This window comes from Nansenia antarctica, assembly GCF_963989245.1.
Source record: "Nansenia antarctica genome assembly, chromosome: 1".
In the NCBI taxonomy this organism is placed as follows: Eukaryota; Metazoa; Chordata; class Actinopteri; order Argentiniformes; family Microstomatidae; genus Nansenia; species Nansenia antarctica.
This window is the reverse complement of record NC_137674.1, coordinates 30,703,149-30,718,164: the sequence shown is the minus strand read 5'-3', so window position 1 is coordinate 30,718,164 and position 15,016 is coordinate 30,703,149. Positions and strand designations below refer to the sequence as shown.

The window sequence follows — 15,016 nt, the reverse complement described above, 5'->3', positions numbered from 1 at the left end:
AGCAAAGACCTAGGTTCTGGGCCCTGGACAGTCTGGACGGATTGATGACAGCTGCTGGATTGAAATCAGGTGTAGTGCTGAGGCACAATTGTGTACATTTCAAGCCTGCAAACTGCGACACTTTAAATGAATGTGCAATAACACTATGTGCAATATGACAACCCTAGGGTACATAAGGTTCAGAGAATAGGAAATGTTAGAATAGGTATAGCATAGCATAGAGTACAGCACAGTGTTTTATTTGTATAGTATAGTATAGTGGATAGTGTACATAGCCTTTATTTATGTAAACCAGCTCCTTTCCCTTCTTGTTTTTTAGTTTTTTTTCTTTCCTAGCACCAGGGGAGCCCCCCCTCCCAAATTTCGTTGTTTGGTACCTGTACTATATCAATGACAATAAAGACCATTCATTCATTCATTCATACTACTACTACTACTACTACTACTACTACTACTACTACTACTACTACTACTACTACTACTACTACTACTACTACTATTACAACTACTACTACTACTACTACTACTACTACTACTATTACAACTACTACTACTACTACTACTGCTAATACTAATAGCATACTACTACTACTACTACTATGACCTTAGTGCACACAGAGGTCAAGGCGCATTATAACATGCGCTCCACTTAAAGTGGATAAACAGCACTGCCGCTTCTGGTCCGCGAGGCAAAAGAACATATGGAGCGCTCAGCACGTCACAACAAACCTCACATTTAATCTGTCTATCATATTTAGAACCATAGTGGCGCTCCTATCAGGGTAAGTATTATGATGGCGTCAGAAAATCTCTCCACTAGTCTGACTTCTAAACTGGTTGTTCTGCGAAAATGCGCATTTCCTGTTCTACATCAGTCTTTCCAGGATTTGTTACGCACACAGAGTGAACACAGATTAGGCTTAAAACAGCAGGAAACTGACCATATTGATGCTTTTAATTTATCTGTTTTGCATTTGTCCCAGCTTGAATCTTGAACTTGAACCTTGAAGTAAGCTATGGGCTGTACTGTATGTTGTGAAATCAATTGAATTGAGTCAAATCAAATCATCATCGAATTGAATTGTTTTTACAGCATACATATAGCCCAATACTCCATGAATAATTACCAAATTTGATGCAGAATATTCATATGAAAGCATGGAACACTTCTTTGTCTTTCTCTACAGGATGCGTATCAGCAATCTACAATCTGTGATTAAGCCAAAACAAAACTTAAAAAAAAAAAAAAATCTTCTAGCATTGTAACTGCCAATGACCCCAGGTCCTAGCGTAGATTGCTCTTTCTTATGATGACTGTTGGATAGATGATTCACTTACTTAGACAAAATGTGTTTGTTGTAAGTTGCTTTGCATAAAGGCATCTGCTAAATGCCAAAAATGTGCTGTAAATGTAAGGCAAATATTAGACTAAACCAAATCCACTTTCAATGGAGAAAATGTTTTTTTAGTCTAGGACCTGACTGGGTTTAAGCTGTGTCTGAGAAGGCAGCCTATAGTAAACACAGTAACCCAGCCATTCTTAAGGGATTACATTTACATGTTTGGCATTTAGCAGACGCCTTTATCCAAAGTAACTTACAAGAAAAACATTTGTTTAAGTAAGTGAACCATCTATCCATCAGTCATCATAAGAAAGTAATAAGCAATCTATGCTATGACCTGGGGCCATTGGCAGTTACAGTACAATGCTAGAAGAAACAATATTATTTTAATTTCTTTTGGCTTAAACACAGATCGTAGATCGCAGATACACATCCTGTAGAGAAAGACGTGAGAAAGAAGTGATCCATGCTTTCATTACTTAGTAGAGAAACCGTAACGTGGGGTAGTGGGGATGAGGAGGTATTTACGTGGCACAGTTAAGGTGTAGCCAGCCTGAAGTGATGGACCAGCTCAGTGGCCTTGTGGTTGGAGTGTCCGCCCTGAGATTGGTAGTTTGTGAGTTCGATCCCCGGCTAAGTCATACCAAAGACTTAGAATTAAAAAATGGTATGCGATGGCTCCCTGCTTGGCACTCCGAATTAAGGGTTGGAGTCATACCATTAAGACCCTACGACATACCAGCGTCATGTCCAGGGGGTGTACTTGTACATCAAGCTGCCTCACGATATAGAAACAGGAGATAGGCTCCTGCCCTAAGGGCCGTTAGGCTTGAGAACCTTTGGTTGTCAAGGCTCCTTACTGAGGAGACCGGTCTTCATCTGCTAGGTAAAGACTGGTTCAACACAAGCGGTCGAACGGATTTGGATAGTTTATATGTAACACCCATTGTTTTGATTGTCTTCATGTATTTATGACATAATTTGTAATCTCACGTAGGTGTGTTCTCACAGGTGTTACCTATTGAATCTAGCCTAACTGTCTATTTAATGGCTGACATGCACTATGTTGTTTGTAAGACTTGACAAAGGCTACGTCTGAAACCGTTGTCACCTCGCCCAAGTTTTCTGCGGTGTGCGTTCTCATCTTTTTCAATCAATACAAACGGTCGCCATGCTCTCTCGGAAGATGGGATCCCACAACTTGTATCCAGGGTTGGGCTCAATTCGTTTTTCTATTCAGTCCATTCAGGGCATGAATATAAACAGTATTCTTTGTTATTTCTTTCATGTGGGAGTCAATGTGTTGATGAGTTAATCCCTTGGATTGATACTGAATGGAACTGAACCCCCCCTGCCCCCCAACCTGCTTCTATTTCTTGGGTGTCCCTGTTTGTCCTGCACAGTCATGTAATAACACTTGTTTTTTTGTCTTGTCTGGATGTCGACAGTCCACCGAGATGAAACCTACGACTCATGATCGGCCCCTTCACCTTTTGTGTAGCAATAAGGACTTAGCACAGAGATAAGCCAACTGTTGGATGGAAAAGATAAACTACTCTCATTTTAAGTCCTTAGTAGAGTGAGAGAGAGAGAGAGAGAGAGAGGGAGAGAGAGAGAGAGAAAGAGAGAGAGGGAGAGAGAGAGAGACACACAAACAGACAGAGAGAGAGGGTGAAAGAGAGAGAGACACACAGACAGACAGAGAGAGATGGAGGGAGAGAGAGAGGGACACACAGACAGACAGAGATAGAGAGAGTGAGAGAGGGGGCGAGGGAGACGTAATAAGTAATCCATTAGGCACATGGGTAGAAAAGTGGTCCACTTTTATCTCCTGACAGTCTGGTCTGGCTAAACGCTGACGTTCGTCTGTCAAATCCAATCAAAATGATGCAGAGCAATTTTGAGATGGATGCATGGATGATGGAGATGGAGGATATAGCATGGTGAGTGGACGCGTGGGTGGGTGGTTGGGTGGGTGGGTGGATATAGTGGTTGAGTGGGTGGGTGGGTTGTGTAAAGGTCCCCAATTGGCCCAAATGGAAATGGAATTCCAGATACTGCCTGTACGCGTTGTGTACGTTCTGGCCTAGATTTTGCTTTTTAGCATAATTTGGGTTTTTAAACATTGTTTGTTTGGTCTATGGTCAGCGTCTAAGTGGTCTCTCTCAGTGGTCTTCTTCATCTTCTCACCCTCATCTGCACTTATGTTAAATAACTGGACAGTGTATGGCCAGTTCATCGACACACTCTCGATTATTGCTTTTCAGATCTCATGTGTTTCAGGGGAGGCTGGTGGAGGTAGAAATCGGAGGACAAGCTCATTGGAATGTGTTTGATACTATTACTCGTTCTGTTCCATGCATTACAATGAGCCCGTCCTCCGATTTCTACCTCCACCAGCCTCCCCTGAGGTGTTGTGTAGATCAAGGACGTGCCGTCCATATAAGCAGAGTAAGCAGTGCTTACCCAACGAAAAAATAAAAAAGGACAGTGAAAATATTAAAATAAAAGTGCATGTAAACCGTTTGTTTGATTTCATTAAAAGAGTCGTATTTTAGGTCCCAGGGCAGCAGGAGTCATTCATTTTGATGTTGCATTTTTAGCGCCACCTGTAGGAGTAAGCACTTCCTACTCTGCTTGCATTGCGTTACATTATAAGCACTTCTCTCTCTGCTTTCCCTCGCGTACATTCGAATGCGTGAACATTTCTTTCTTTTTTTTCCGATGCCTCAGCCCGCTGTTTAATGTGGCCAGGGTAAGCATGCTTACAGCCAATCAGTAGTTCGTTCATTCCGATAAGAGCTACTGATTGGCTATCATTTTCAAGTTCACTTAACGTTTCACACTACTTTCTCTCGCCCAGCAGAATAGTTTATGCTAGCTCAAACGATCTAATCAATAAGGATAACTTGCTTTTTGAATTTTGTGAATATGGACATTACTGTCAGTGTCATCACTGGGACTGATCTCAATTGAAAAAGAGAGACTTTCCAAACTGCAACAGGCGAGTGACTTCTACACTAAAGTGACAGAGGTGTTCCTTCGCAAGGAGAGGCGCATGGACCTCGTTTTCAAGTAAAGGTAAGATATCATTTTTTAATTTACGTGATGGCTTCTTTGCTGGTTTATATGATTCGCGAGGCTGGTGGCGATCTGTGCTTGTTTAGCTATATGGTTTGGGTACTGCTGTGCTGCTGGTTATGTCTTCTTATTTAAGACTTCCTCTGCTTTTACCTTTGAATAGTCATGTGCCGTTGTGTTTGGAGAGAGAGCTGCTTAATCAATCAGTGAGATAGGCCTAATGTCGCTGTCCGTGCCAGTGGTTCTGGACCAAAAGTGTTTGAGAGAGATAGAGAGGGAGGGTTTGTGATGTGATGTCAAGTGCCTGTGTGACAAAGTGTGAAAAGAAAGTGTGTTGTGAGTTTACTATGGAGGATGGAAACGGTGTGTGTCTGTGTTGTGCGTGTGTGCGTTTGCGATGTTGAAACTGGACTTGTAGATTTCAGCAGGCTGGCTACTTGAAAAGATCTTGGTTCAAAAAAGATTGAACAATGAGCACCCCTGATATAGTCGAAACTGGCAACAGTTTTTTTGGTTTTTGGTAATCTGATCACACAGTGACACTACAGTTTATTAGCGGGTTCTAGGGCATCACAATTGCATTTCCTTGAAACTGCGTTCACTGATAGCGTGTATGTGTAATTACGTGTATTTCTATATTTTATGCTTACCCAAATCTAAAAGCTCACGGCACGTGCCTGGTGTAGATGGAGGACAGAAGATGAGCAGAGAAAGCCATTTTCGATGATTGAGATGTGTGCTGTCTGAAGCCTGGTATGTTCATTCCAACTCCCAAAGAGGGGACTTAGCTCCCTCTTGTGGCCAAACTGTCTTACAACAGGGAATTGTTAGACAGACAGACGTCAGTTGGTTGAGCTACAGTAACTGTATGGAATACAACAATGAGTTCTGTCAATAACATGTACATTTTTGATACATGACTTGTTTATCATTTGGAAAGTCATGGTCTGATCTTCTTAAGGCCATAGCTGTTTGAAGAATCACCTTTTCGTGAACATAGGGAAGGAGTGGTCCTTTACGCTTTCATTCTATAGTTTTACAGGTCACAACAAACATATTTACCTACTGTATATTTCTGAGGAACATTTCTGAAAAACATAAGACTTCCTTCAAGTAAATGACGCCAAAATGGATTTATGGTTGAAAATATAAATTCAAATATTCTCTTTATTCATTCTATATAGATGTAGACCACTTGAGACAGTGATATACTATAAGCACACAAAGGCTATGGACTGACATTTCGTCACAGACATTTGGAGGGGGGACAAAGAGTCTGAAGGGTCGACAGAGAAAGACATTAGAAGAGCTTCTAATAATGCAGAAAATTACAGACGAAAGAGGAGGAGAAGAATGATGTATGTGCCACATTGACTTCTTGCAGTTACTTTTAAGTTTTATTCTGTACTGTACAGTGGGCCATTTTGTACAAAATTAATCTAGATATATAACACTACACAAAACAAAGTAAATCATATGTACAATATTAAATGAAGCCATATAGTACAGGTCACATACAAAAGGACACTTGTAAAGTTATCATATTTTGGAAATTACATGTTAAAACTAAAAAACCCTGTGAAGATGCTGTGGACAAGCAAAGGAATTAGAAAAACACTCACCAAAACATTTTTTCTGCTCTGATCTGTCATATGAAACGTTTATTTCTCAACAATAAAACAAACCACAATAGTTCATCTGACACAAAAACAAAATGCAAACTAATAAAACATCTCTCCAAACAATAACGGTTTACTTTCTTTTTCTTTTTTCTTTAAAGAAGAGAAAATGAGTTTGGTGAATGCTATTCTTCCAGAGGGGAGGAGATACATGTTTAACATGGTAAGTATAATTTACATCTTTTTGCATTCAAGCAAATACAGTATTAATACAGTTACTATGAAGCCAAGCCTCGATGTCAAGTGTATTTAGCATCGGCCATTTTGGTTGGCAGAAACAATGCTTAACGTGACGTCTAGGCTACCAGCTACAAGAGACAAAGAAGACAGAATAACAGACTGAATACCCATACCGGATTTGGAAGTTCAAACAATGGTACAGCTAGAGAGCCCATGCATTGACAGGGGTCAGAGCTATTCTCTACTGGACTGAATTTCTGTCCGATTGCCCATGAGGAGATAAATAAAGTTTTGTTTAATTCATTTGAATAGCTAAGTGTGTGAGTGTGGGTCTAAGGACTGTACATATACTAACGACTCAGCTGGGCATGGAACAACTTCATTGAAGATACAAAAAAAACATCTTTCAAGTTTTCAGGAAGTTTTTTTTTTTTTTTTTTAGGTAGTTCAATAAGCTTTTGTGGTTGAGTTTCTTTAACTGAATTCTTCTTTTACTGAATTCTTTATGAATGAATGAATGAATGGTCTTTATTGTCATTGATATAGTACAGGTACCAAACAACGAAATTTGGGAGGGGGGGGAGGAATTCATCCACTTCCTACAGGGATCCCTCTCTCTCCTTCTATTTCTCTCTCTCCATCTGATCTTTCTCTCTTTCTCTCTGGTCTGTTCCTGTGTGGATGTGTGGCCTGGGAGCGTCTGGACCAGTCATTGAATCGTTTGTGACATTTATCTCTGTGTTTATCTCTGTGTTTATCTCTCTGTTTATCTCTGTGTTTAGCTCTGTGTTTCTATTTCGATCATCATGCCGGTAAATGAATCTTCCTCCTCATAAGGAAGGCGGAGGAGGTAGAAATCGGAGGACGGTTCCATGCATTTACAATGAGCCCGTCCTCCGATTTCTACCTCCACCAGCCTCCACTGGAAGGCACTGTGAGTCTCGTAGAAGTGGTGTCTGACTGGGAGAGTGAAGAGACTGAAGATTCTGTTCTTGGCTCAAACACATACACGCACACACACAAGCACACACACACACACACACACACACACACACACACACGAGAGAGAGAGAGAGAGAGAACATTCTCCCTGGAGTAACTTAGTTCTAAGTGTCTTACTCAAGGGCACACTAGTGGTGGTGTTCCAGGCAGGATTCAAACTCACTACCCCCTGACCTGAACCAATAGAGTGGGAAAGTAACATCTGAACCTGGGTCTGTGTTTAAGGGGCGACAGGCTAGCTCCAAATCAAATCAAATCAAATTTTATTTGTATAGCGCATTTCTTACAAGATGCAACTCAATGCGCTTAAGCTCCAGTAGCTATCTGCTCATGAGGTCTCACCCTGAATCGCTAATGGACCGCTAGCAAAGATGGAGCTACAGTAGCAGTCTTCACTGCTAAAACCTAACCGAATCCTCTCAGATCTACACGTGCCTAGTGGGTATAGGGGGCTAGGGGTGGTCCTCACTGCCTCTGTTTGTGTCAAAAGCTCTCTTATCTGGCCACAGACAGGCAGCACAGAGCTCCACGACGCTCCCCGTTACCTCATAGGCTCAGAGACGTCGACCAGTAGGGACTCTGAAGCCGTCTGAGGGGGGCTTTTGATCGGGACAACAGAGGAGGACCACGCCGGACGACAAAATCCTCGGTCTCCGTATGATCTGTATAAGTACCATTGTTTGAACTGTCAATATTTCACTGTGTTTCTGGTTCACATATTGCCAATGGAATTCAACAGTTGAGTAATGAGGAAAGAGGGGAAAAAAGGGAAAAAAATCAAGACAAAAGAACAGCATATGGCACAAACTGTAGAGTGTAAAGCGTCCAGTGTTCCCACGTGTTACCCCATTCCCTTCCTCCCTCCATCACCCCCTCCATCCATCCATCCCTCCCTCTCTCTCTCTCTCTCGCTGGTCATCACAGTGAGACCTCCTAAAGCTTCAAACACAGTTCACAGCCACGCCCCCCGACATGACCCTCGGCCCATTGTGACATACATCCGCTACCTACGGTAAGAGCCAATCATGTGAGGCTGGTAGATATGTCACAAAGGGCTGTGAGGACTATCATCTTCACGCGGGCCGTCCGCTCTGAACCGAGCTTAACGCAAGCCACTGTGGACCAGGGGAGGCTGGTGGAGGTAGAAACGGGAGGACGGGGCCCCTTGTAACGCACAGAACGGAATGAGGACTAGTATCACACACACACGTGCATCACGATGAGCCCGTCCTCCGATTTCTACCTCCTCCCCCGGCCTCCGCCTGCTGTGGGACAGGCAGTGTTGTTCTTCTTCAGCACACTACGCACCCGGAAAATAGCATCTTTTGAAACATCTGAGGCCAACCCCCCCCCCCCCCCCCCCCAAAAAAAAAAAAAAAAAAGGCAAATGGACACTGTTGTTGTTGCCTGTAGCTTGTGTCCCTGTAGGCTCTACGCCGACAGGAACCAGAGGGAACACAACAGTCTTGGCACTGACAGACATCCCTGGGGGGGGGCGGCGGGGTAGAGAAACAGTGAGAAGAAAAACAACAACAAGAACGAAAGGTAAGAAGAAGTCATCGATCCCCACCGTCTCTGAGCGTCTCTGTTCTTAGTTCGTTGTTCCCTTTGACAGAAGAAGAAGAAGAGGAAGAGGAAAACAGGGGAAGAAGAAGACTCTGGTAGCGCCTCCCCCCTCCTTTCCCCTCCTTTTCATCCAGTCTCTTCTTCTCTCTACGTTTGTTGTGCATTCCAGGAACGCGCCCCCCCCCCAGCCTCCCCCCCTCCTCCCATGGAGTTAGGTAGGAGACAACGGACAACGCAGGGAGAGATGCCCCCCCCCCGCCCCCGACGTTTCCATTGTTAGAGTGAGAACAGCCCGGAAAGGAGAGAGGGAGCAAGGAGCAGACGAACAAAAAAAAAAAACAGCAGGAGGAAGAAGAAAAAGAAAAGAAAAAAAAGAGACAGAAAAAAAGAAGAAAAATAAAATAAAATGGACAGCTAAAAAAGAGAGAGATGCGGCCCCTCCCCTCCCAAATAAAAACACCTGAGAAAGCAGAACTCTGAGGGGAGGGGGGTCGACGAGGACACTGTACAGGTCACAGGGCCAGTACTGTGGATGTGCTATGGTGGTGGTGGTGGTGGTGGTGGTGGTAAGGGTCGAGAGTCGGGGGAGGGGGGGTGGGGTCAGGTTCAAGAGCAGACCTAGAGGCCGTCGTTGGGGGTGATCATTTCGTCGGCGCGGCGATGGGACTCCAAGGCTTTCGCGGTGTAGATGTCCTGAGGCAGCTCTGACTTACGCCGCACCAACGGCCGGTCTTTCCTCTGGTCTTTCTGTAACTGCAGGGAGGATGGAGGGATGAAGGGAGGGGAGGGATGAAGAGGGGGGGGGGGGGGGGGGGTGTGAGGTAGAGAGGGAGGAGGAGGAGGAGGACAGAGGAGACAGTTAGGTCTCAACACATCACCACCTGACCTGGCCATAGTCAATCAGCACATTCAGATATTTTGCATAACACAAATGTTGAAGTCTGAGCAAGATGCTACTGTGTAAGATAGCATAGCATGTGCTTTACTGACCATAGCACTCGTAAGATAGCCATAACATAGCTACGTGCTATACATGGCCTAACCCCATTATAAACACATGATCAGCTGACCTCCTCATTATAAACACATGATCAGCTGACCCCTCATTATAAACACATGATCAGCTGACCTCCTCATTATAAACACATGATCAGCTGACCTCCTCATTATAAACACATGATCAGCTGACCTCCTCATTATAAACACATGATCAGCTGACCTCCTCATTATAAACACATGATCAGCTGACCTCATTATAAACACATGATCAGCTGACCTCATTATAAACACATGATCAGCTGAACACATGCGATATAAACACATGCAATATAAACACATGCGATATGAACACATGCGATATGAACACATGCGACATGAACACATGCGATGAGGGACACAGCAAGCAACAGAGACAGGATGTGTTTGATTCCAGTGTTCAGTCCTAGAGCCTGACTTGTCCTTCTCTTCTCTATCCTTTCTCATTCCTTCTCTTCTCTACTCCTTCTTCACTTTGGACAGGAGAGATGGACAGGCCAGGGGAGGCTGGCGGAGGCGGAAATCGGAGGACAGGCTCATTGTAACACGTGGGTTGTTCTGTGCATTAGAATGAGCCCGTCCTCCAATGTCTACCTTCGCCGGGCTCCCCCGGGACAGACAGAACAGATGTGTTACCTGTGTGGTTTCCACAGCTACAGCCTGTTTTAACATCGCAAACCTCTTCTATCAACGGACCATCGGTCTCCATAGCTACTGGACTATTGAGGCCAGAGGAATCAACATACATAAGGGACTAATTTCAAAAACAAACAGACAAAGAATGTAAAAAAAAATACTTTAAGTCGCATGCAAAGACAGATGAATAAAGAGGTCAGACCAACAGAAAGGGTTAGAACAGAAATAGTCGAGTCGAAACGTTCTTCTATTAGTAACATTGTATGTAAACAATGGGGGGAAATGTCTTTTAACATATTTCTAGATTCAATTACCTTTAAACTTTTTATTTTATTTTATTTTTTTACTAATAACTGCTTTAAATCAGCCAGTTATGGTATGATATTACCACAGCGCTGGTAAAGGGAGCACTCTCTCGATCAGTGATGGATGATGCAGTGCATGCGGAAAATATAAAGAAAGCAACCTAGTCATGCACTAGACACCAGGACAGCCCTGGGGGGGTGGGGGGGTGGCGTGTTGGGAGGGTGGAGGCGGTAGATGGGAGAGAACACAACTTGGGTGTTCGTCTTGTGATGGAACGTCCTGTGCAGAAGGCAGGGAGAACCCCCCCCCCCCCCAGCGGAGCGTCTCTGGTCAGGCTAAAGGGCTTCACACACTACAGGGCCGAGCCAAACCAGACCGTGCTGGCTCAGTGACTGAGGCGGATGCGAAAACCAGGCCAACCCAGGACAGCTCAGCCCGGCCCAGCTCAGTTTGGCTCTGCAGTGTAAACCGGGGTTAAATGTGCCAGCCAGACGTGGAATAAAACCACATGACGACAGCTGGTGAAAGCGGGAACAAGTCGGCAACCAACCAAATGTTCAGACTTTTATTCAGAAAATGTTAAATAAATGTCAATGTTGTTGAAATTCAACGACACACTCGCTAGTCAAGCCAAAACGTTGTAATGGATTCGGTCAGCCTGCTAATAATAATAATAATTTTGCCATTTAGCAGACGCTTTTATCCAAAGCGACTTACAATTACGAATTACAGGGACATTCCCCCTGGAGTAACTGAGGGCTAAGTGCCTTACCCAAGGGCACACTAGTAGTGGTGTGGCTTCAGGCGGGATTTGAACTCACAACCTTCCGATCACAAGTCCAACTCACTATCCACTAGACCAGTGGTTCCCAACCGGGGGTACGCGGACCCCTAGGGGTACGTGAGGGGATTGCAGGGGGTACGTGGAAAGATTTGGAATTATAATTTATTTCCCTTTCCCAAAAAATAATTAAATATAGTCGTTTCATAAACCTGTTGTTAAAATGGTACGCTGCAACTTAAGTTCCTCCCCGACAGGTAATGACTGTAACACAAGCGGTAGGCACGTCACATTTAAATCACGTTAATTTACGTTCATTTACGCGCGCACGTCAGCTAGGCCTGTCAGTATACCGCAAAGATGGACAGATGGCTAAAACGACCAGCTACAGTAACGGTCAGATCAGAGGCAGACCAGACGGTCAGATCAGAGGAAGATCAGACGGTCAGATCAGAGAAAAAAGAAAAAAAGGACCCCGCTATTATTTGGAAACATATGTTTTGTGGGGATTTACATGTACATCGGCTGATCCACCACAGCCACAGTGCTTTTTCTGCGGCGAAGTCCTGGCTAATAATTCAATGAAGCCAGCCCATTTACAGCACACCAGAGCACCAAACACCTAGCAACTGTTGGTAAAACTGACGACTTTTTCAAGCGAAAACTGTCAGAGTTCAAGTCAAGTCAGGCTACACTGAAAAAAGCGGCAAGTGTGTCAAGCAAAGCACTGGAGGCGTCCTATGCTGTTTCATTACTAGTGGCTAAGTCAAAAACCCCACATTCAATCGCCGAAGATCTGATTTTGCCTGCCGCTATGATTTTGGCTCAAACTATGCTGGACAAGAAAGCAGCTGACACGCTCAAGTTGGTACCATTATCTAACAATACCGTCTCCCGTCGGATTGATGATATGTCCATAAATATTGTCGGACAAGTGGTGGATAAAATGAAGCAAGCAGGTCAGTTCGCTTTGCAATTAGATGAAATGACCGACGTTAGTGGGGAGGCTCAGCTGCTGGCTTTTGTGCGTTATAAAGAAGAGTCGGACATAAATGAGCATATCTTGTTTTGCAAGACGCTGCCAGGAAAGACAACTGGCGAGGAAATATTTCTGATTAAGACAACGATCTGGAGTATTTCTTCAAAGACAACGATCTGGAGTGGAAATCCTGCAGTCACATCTGTACCGATGGAGCGGCAGCAATGACGGGTAAGGTGCGTGGGCTGCTTGGGCGTGTGATGAAGGTGAACCCCGAAATTAAGTGGATGCACTGTATTATTCACCGGGAGGCACTCGCCAGCAAAAGGATGAGCCCCGAGTTAAGTGCAGTTATGGATGACGCAGTTAAGGTGATTAACTTCATTCAGTCCCGGCCAATGAACCACAGACTGTTTCAAACTCTTTGTCATGACAGCGGGTCAGAGCATGAGCAGCTACTGCTTCACACAGACGTTCGCTGGCTGTCTCGTGGCAAAACGCTGCTGCGGCTCTATGAATTGCGCATCGAGGTGTTTGCTTTCCTGACAGAAAACGACCACCCTCTTGCAGCCCTGTTTGAGGATGCAGTGTGGGTTGCGCAGCTGGCATATCTTGCTGATGTCTTCACTAAGCTGAATGAGCTCAACCTTTCACTTCAGGGCAAGTACTCACACATCCTTAACATGTATGACAAAGTGAATGGATTCATAAAGAAGGTTAAATTATGGGAGAGGAAATGTAAGGATGGAGATGTGAGCTGTTTCCCACTGCTTGATGGCCATCTCGCCACCACTGATGCTGACAGAGGTCCTGTGGTGAAAATAGTTAAAGCACATCTGTCCAAACTTGACACTGACTTCAACCAGTACTTTCATGACATTGAAACAAAGTCAGAAAAACTGGACTGGGTGAGGAACCCATTCAGAGTGAATGACAGGAGCAGCAGCAGCCTTCCTGCAAGCCTGCAGGAAAATCTGATGGACATGTCCTCTGATCGTGGGTTGAAGATGGCACATGCTGACAAGTCATTGACAGAGTTTTGGTGTGATGTTGAAAATGAATATCCAGTGCTGGGAAAGTGTGCATTGAATGAACTTTTGCCTTTTGGATCTACATATAATATGTGTGAAGTGACCTTCTCAGCTTTGACCCACATCAAAACCAAGCCAAGGAACAGACTGAGTGTGGAGAGCAGCCTGGTGACTGCTGTTGCCACACTGCCTCCAGAACTGTCAAAGCTTATAAAAGAGAAGCAACCTCAAGTGTCTCATTAAAGCTCAACTGATGAAAAAAAGAATTGCAACTGCTACTGGGTGAGTCTATTTTTCACAATGGTGTAAATATCTATGTATTAAAGGGGAGTGGTTCAAATGATTTCATTAATAATCAGTAGAGTTAGATAAGAAGTTTAAGTGTGTGTGTGTGTGTGTGTGTGTGTGTGTGTGTGTGTGTGTGTGTGTGTGTGTGTGTGTGTGTGATAAGTTTTATCCTGTCTCATCTTGTCTGTTTCCTCTCCCCATCAGTCAAGACTCTGGGATGAGAAAATTATGACATCACTACACCTCAGACAGAAGCCAAAGAGGAGCAGGAGAAAGGGAAAAGAAACAGATATCAAATCAAATTCATTATTATTTATTATTTATTTTTCTATTTTCAGTGAGTGTGTGGGCATGTGGTAACAATTAACCATTGAGGTGGCCAGGTGGCACATGTATTGGCCAATTAGCTCATGTAGTCTAATTTTGAATGGCAATGTTTTGAAATGGCAAACATGTGACTTTATGTCAGATTGTTGTGTGCAGAAAACCGTGTTCAGTGCATTTAAAAAGTGCCATTTTGAATAGCAAAATGTGTGTAAAGCAGAAAATGTGTTTAGAGTTTTGGAGACATGAGAAGAGGTTTTGCTCTCTGTGTGTCAGTAATAAATGTTATATTTGCAAGTTAGAGTTTAATTGATTTTTTTGGGAAATAATCAACACGCATGAGTGAGGGGGTACTTCTGGCATGGCAAAACAGCTCAAGGGGTACACAAGACAAAAAAGGTTGGGAACCACTGCACTAGACCACCACTACCCCTATAACTACCCACTACCCTGCTAACAATGTAAAGTAGTGTTATAGTTACTACTATAACTAGGTAGTAGGTAGTAGTGGGGATTACTCAACAAATCCAATGCATTGCAATATTTTGGCTTGACTAGCGAGTGTGTATTTTTTTTTTCAGAATAAAAGTCAGAACATTTAGTTGGTTGCCGACTTGCTCCCGGTTTCACCAGCAGCCGTCACATATTGTAAGCGTGTCTGATGTGTTCCAACATCTCACCTGTGGATTTGATTTGGCGAGGTTCTCTATCTTGATCCAAGCCTCTTCCCGCTCTTTTGACTTGGCCTTCTCCCTGTAGAGCACAACAAACAAACAAAGGGATCA

General features: G+C 43.9%; 1 protein-coding gene across 1 annotated transcript in view; it reads right to left on the bottom strand.

Annotated features, from left to right (window-relative positions):
* Nucleotides 1–9,283: 9,283 nt before the first annotated feature.
* ppp2r5ca (protein phosphatase 2, regulatory subunit B', gamma a) overlaps nt 9,284–15,016 on the bottom strand; it is a gene marked incomplete at its 5' end in the record, with an annotated part of 41,400 nt that continues 35,667 nt past the window's right edge. The window contains 4 exon segments of the mRNA XM_080534630.1: nt 9,284–9,604; nt 10,523–10,561; nt 10,563–10,640; nt 14,912–14,984. Of these exon segments, the coding sequence (XP_080390756.1) occupies nt 9,470–9,604; nt 10,523–10,561; nt 10,563–10,640; nt 14,912–14,984 (325 nt within the window). The 3' untranslated portion in view covers nt 9,284–9,469.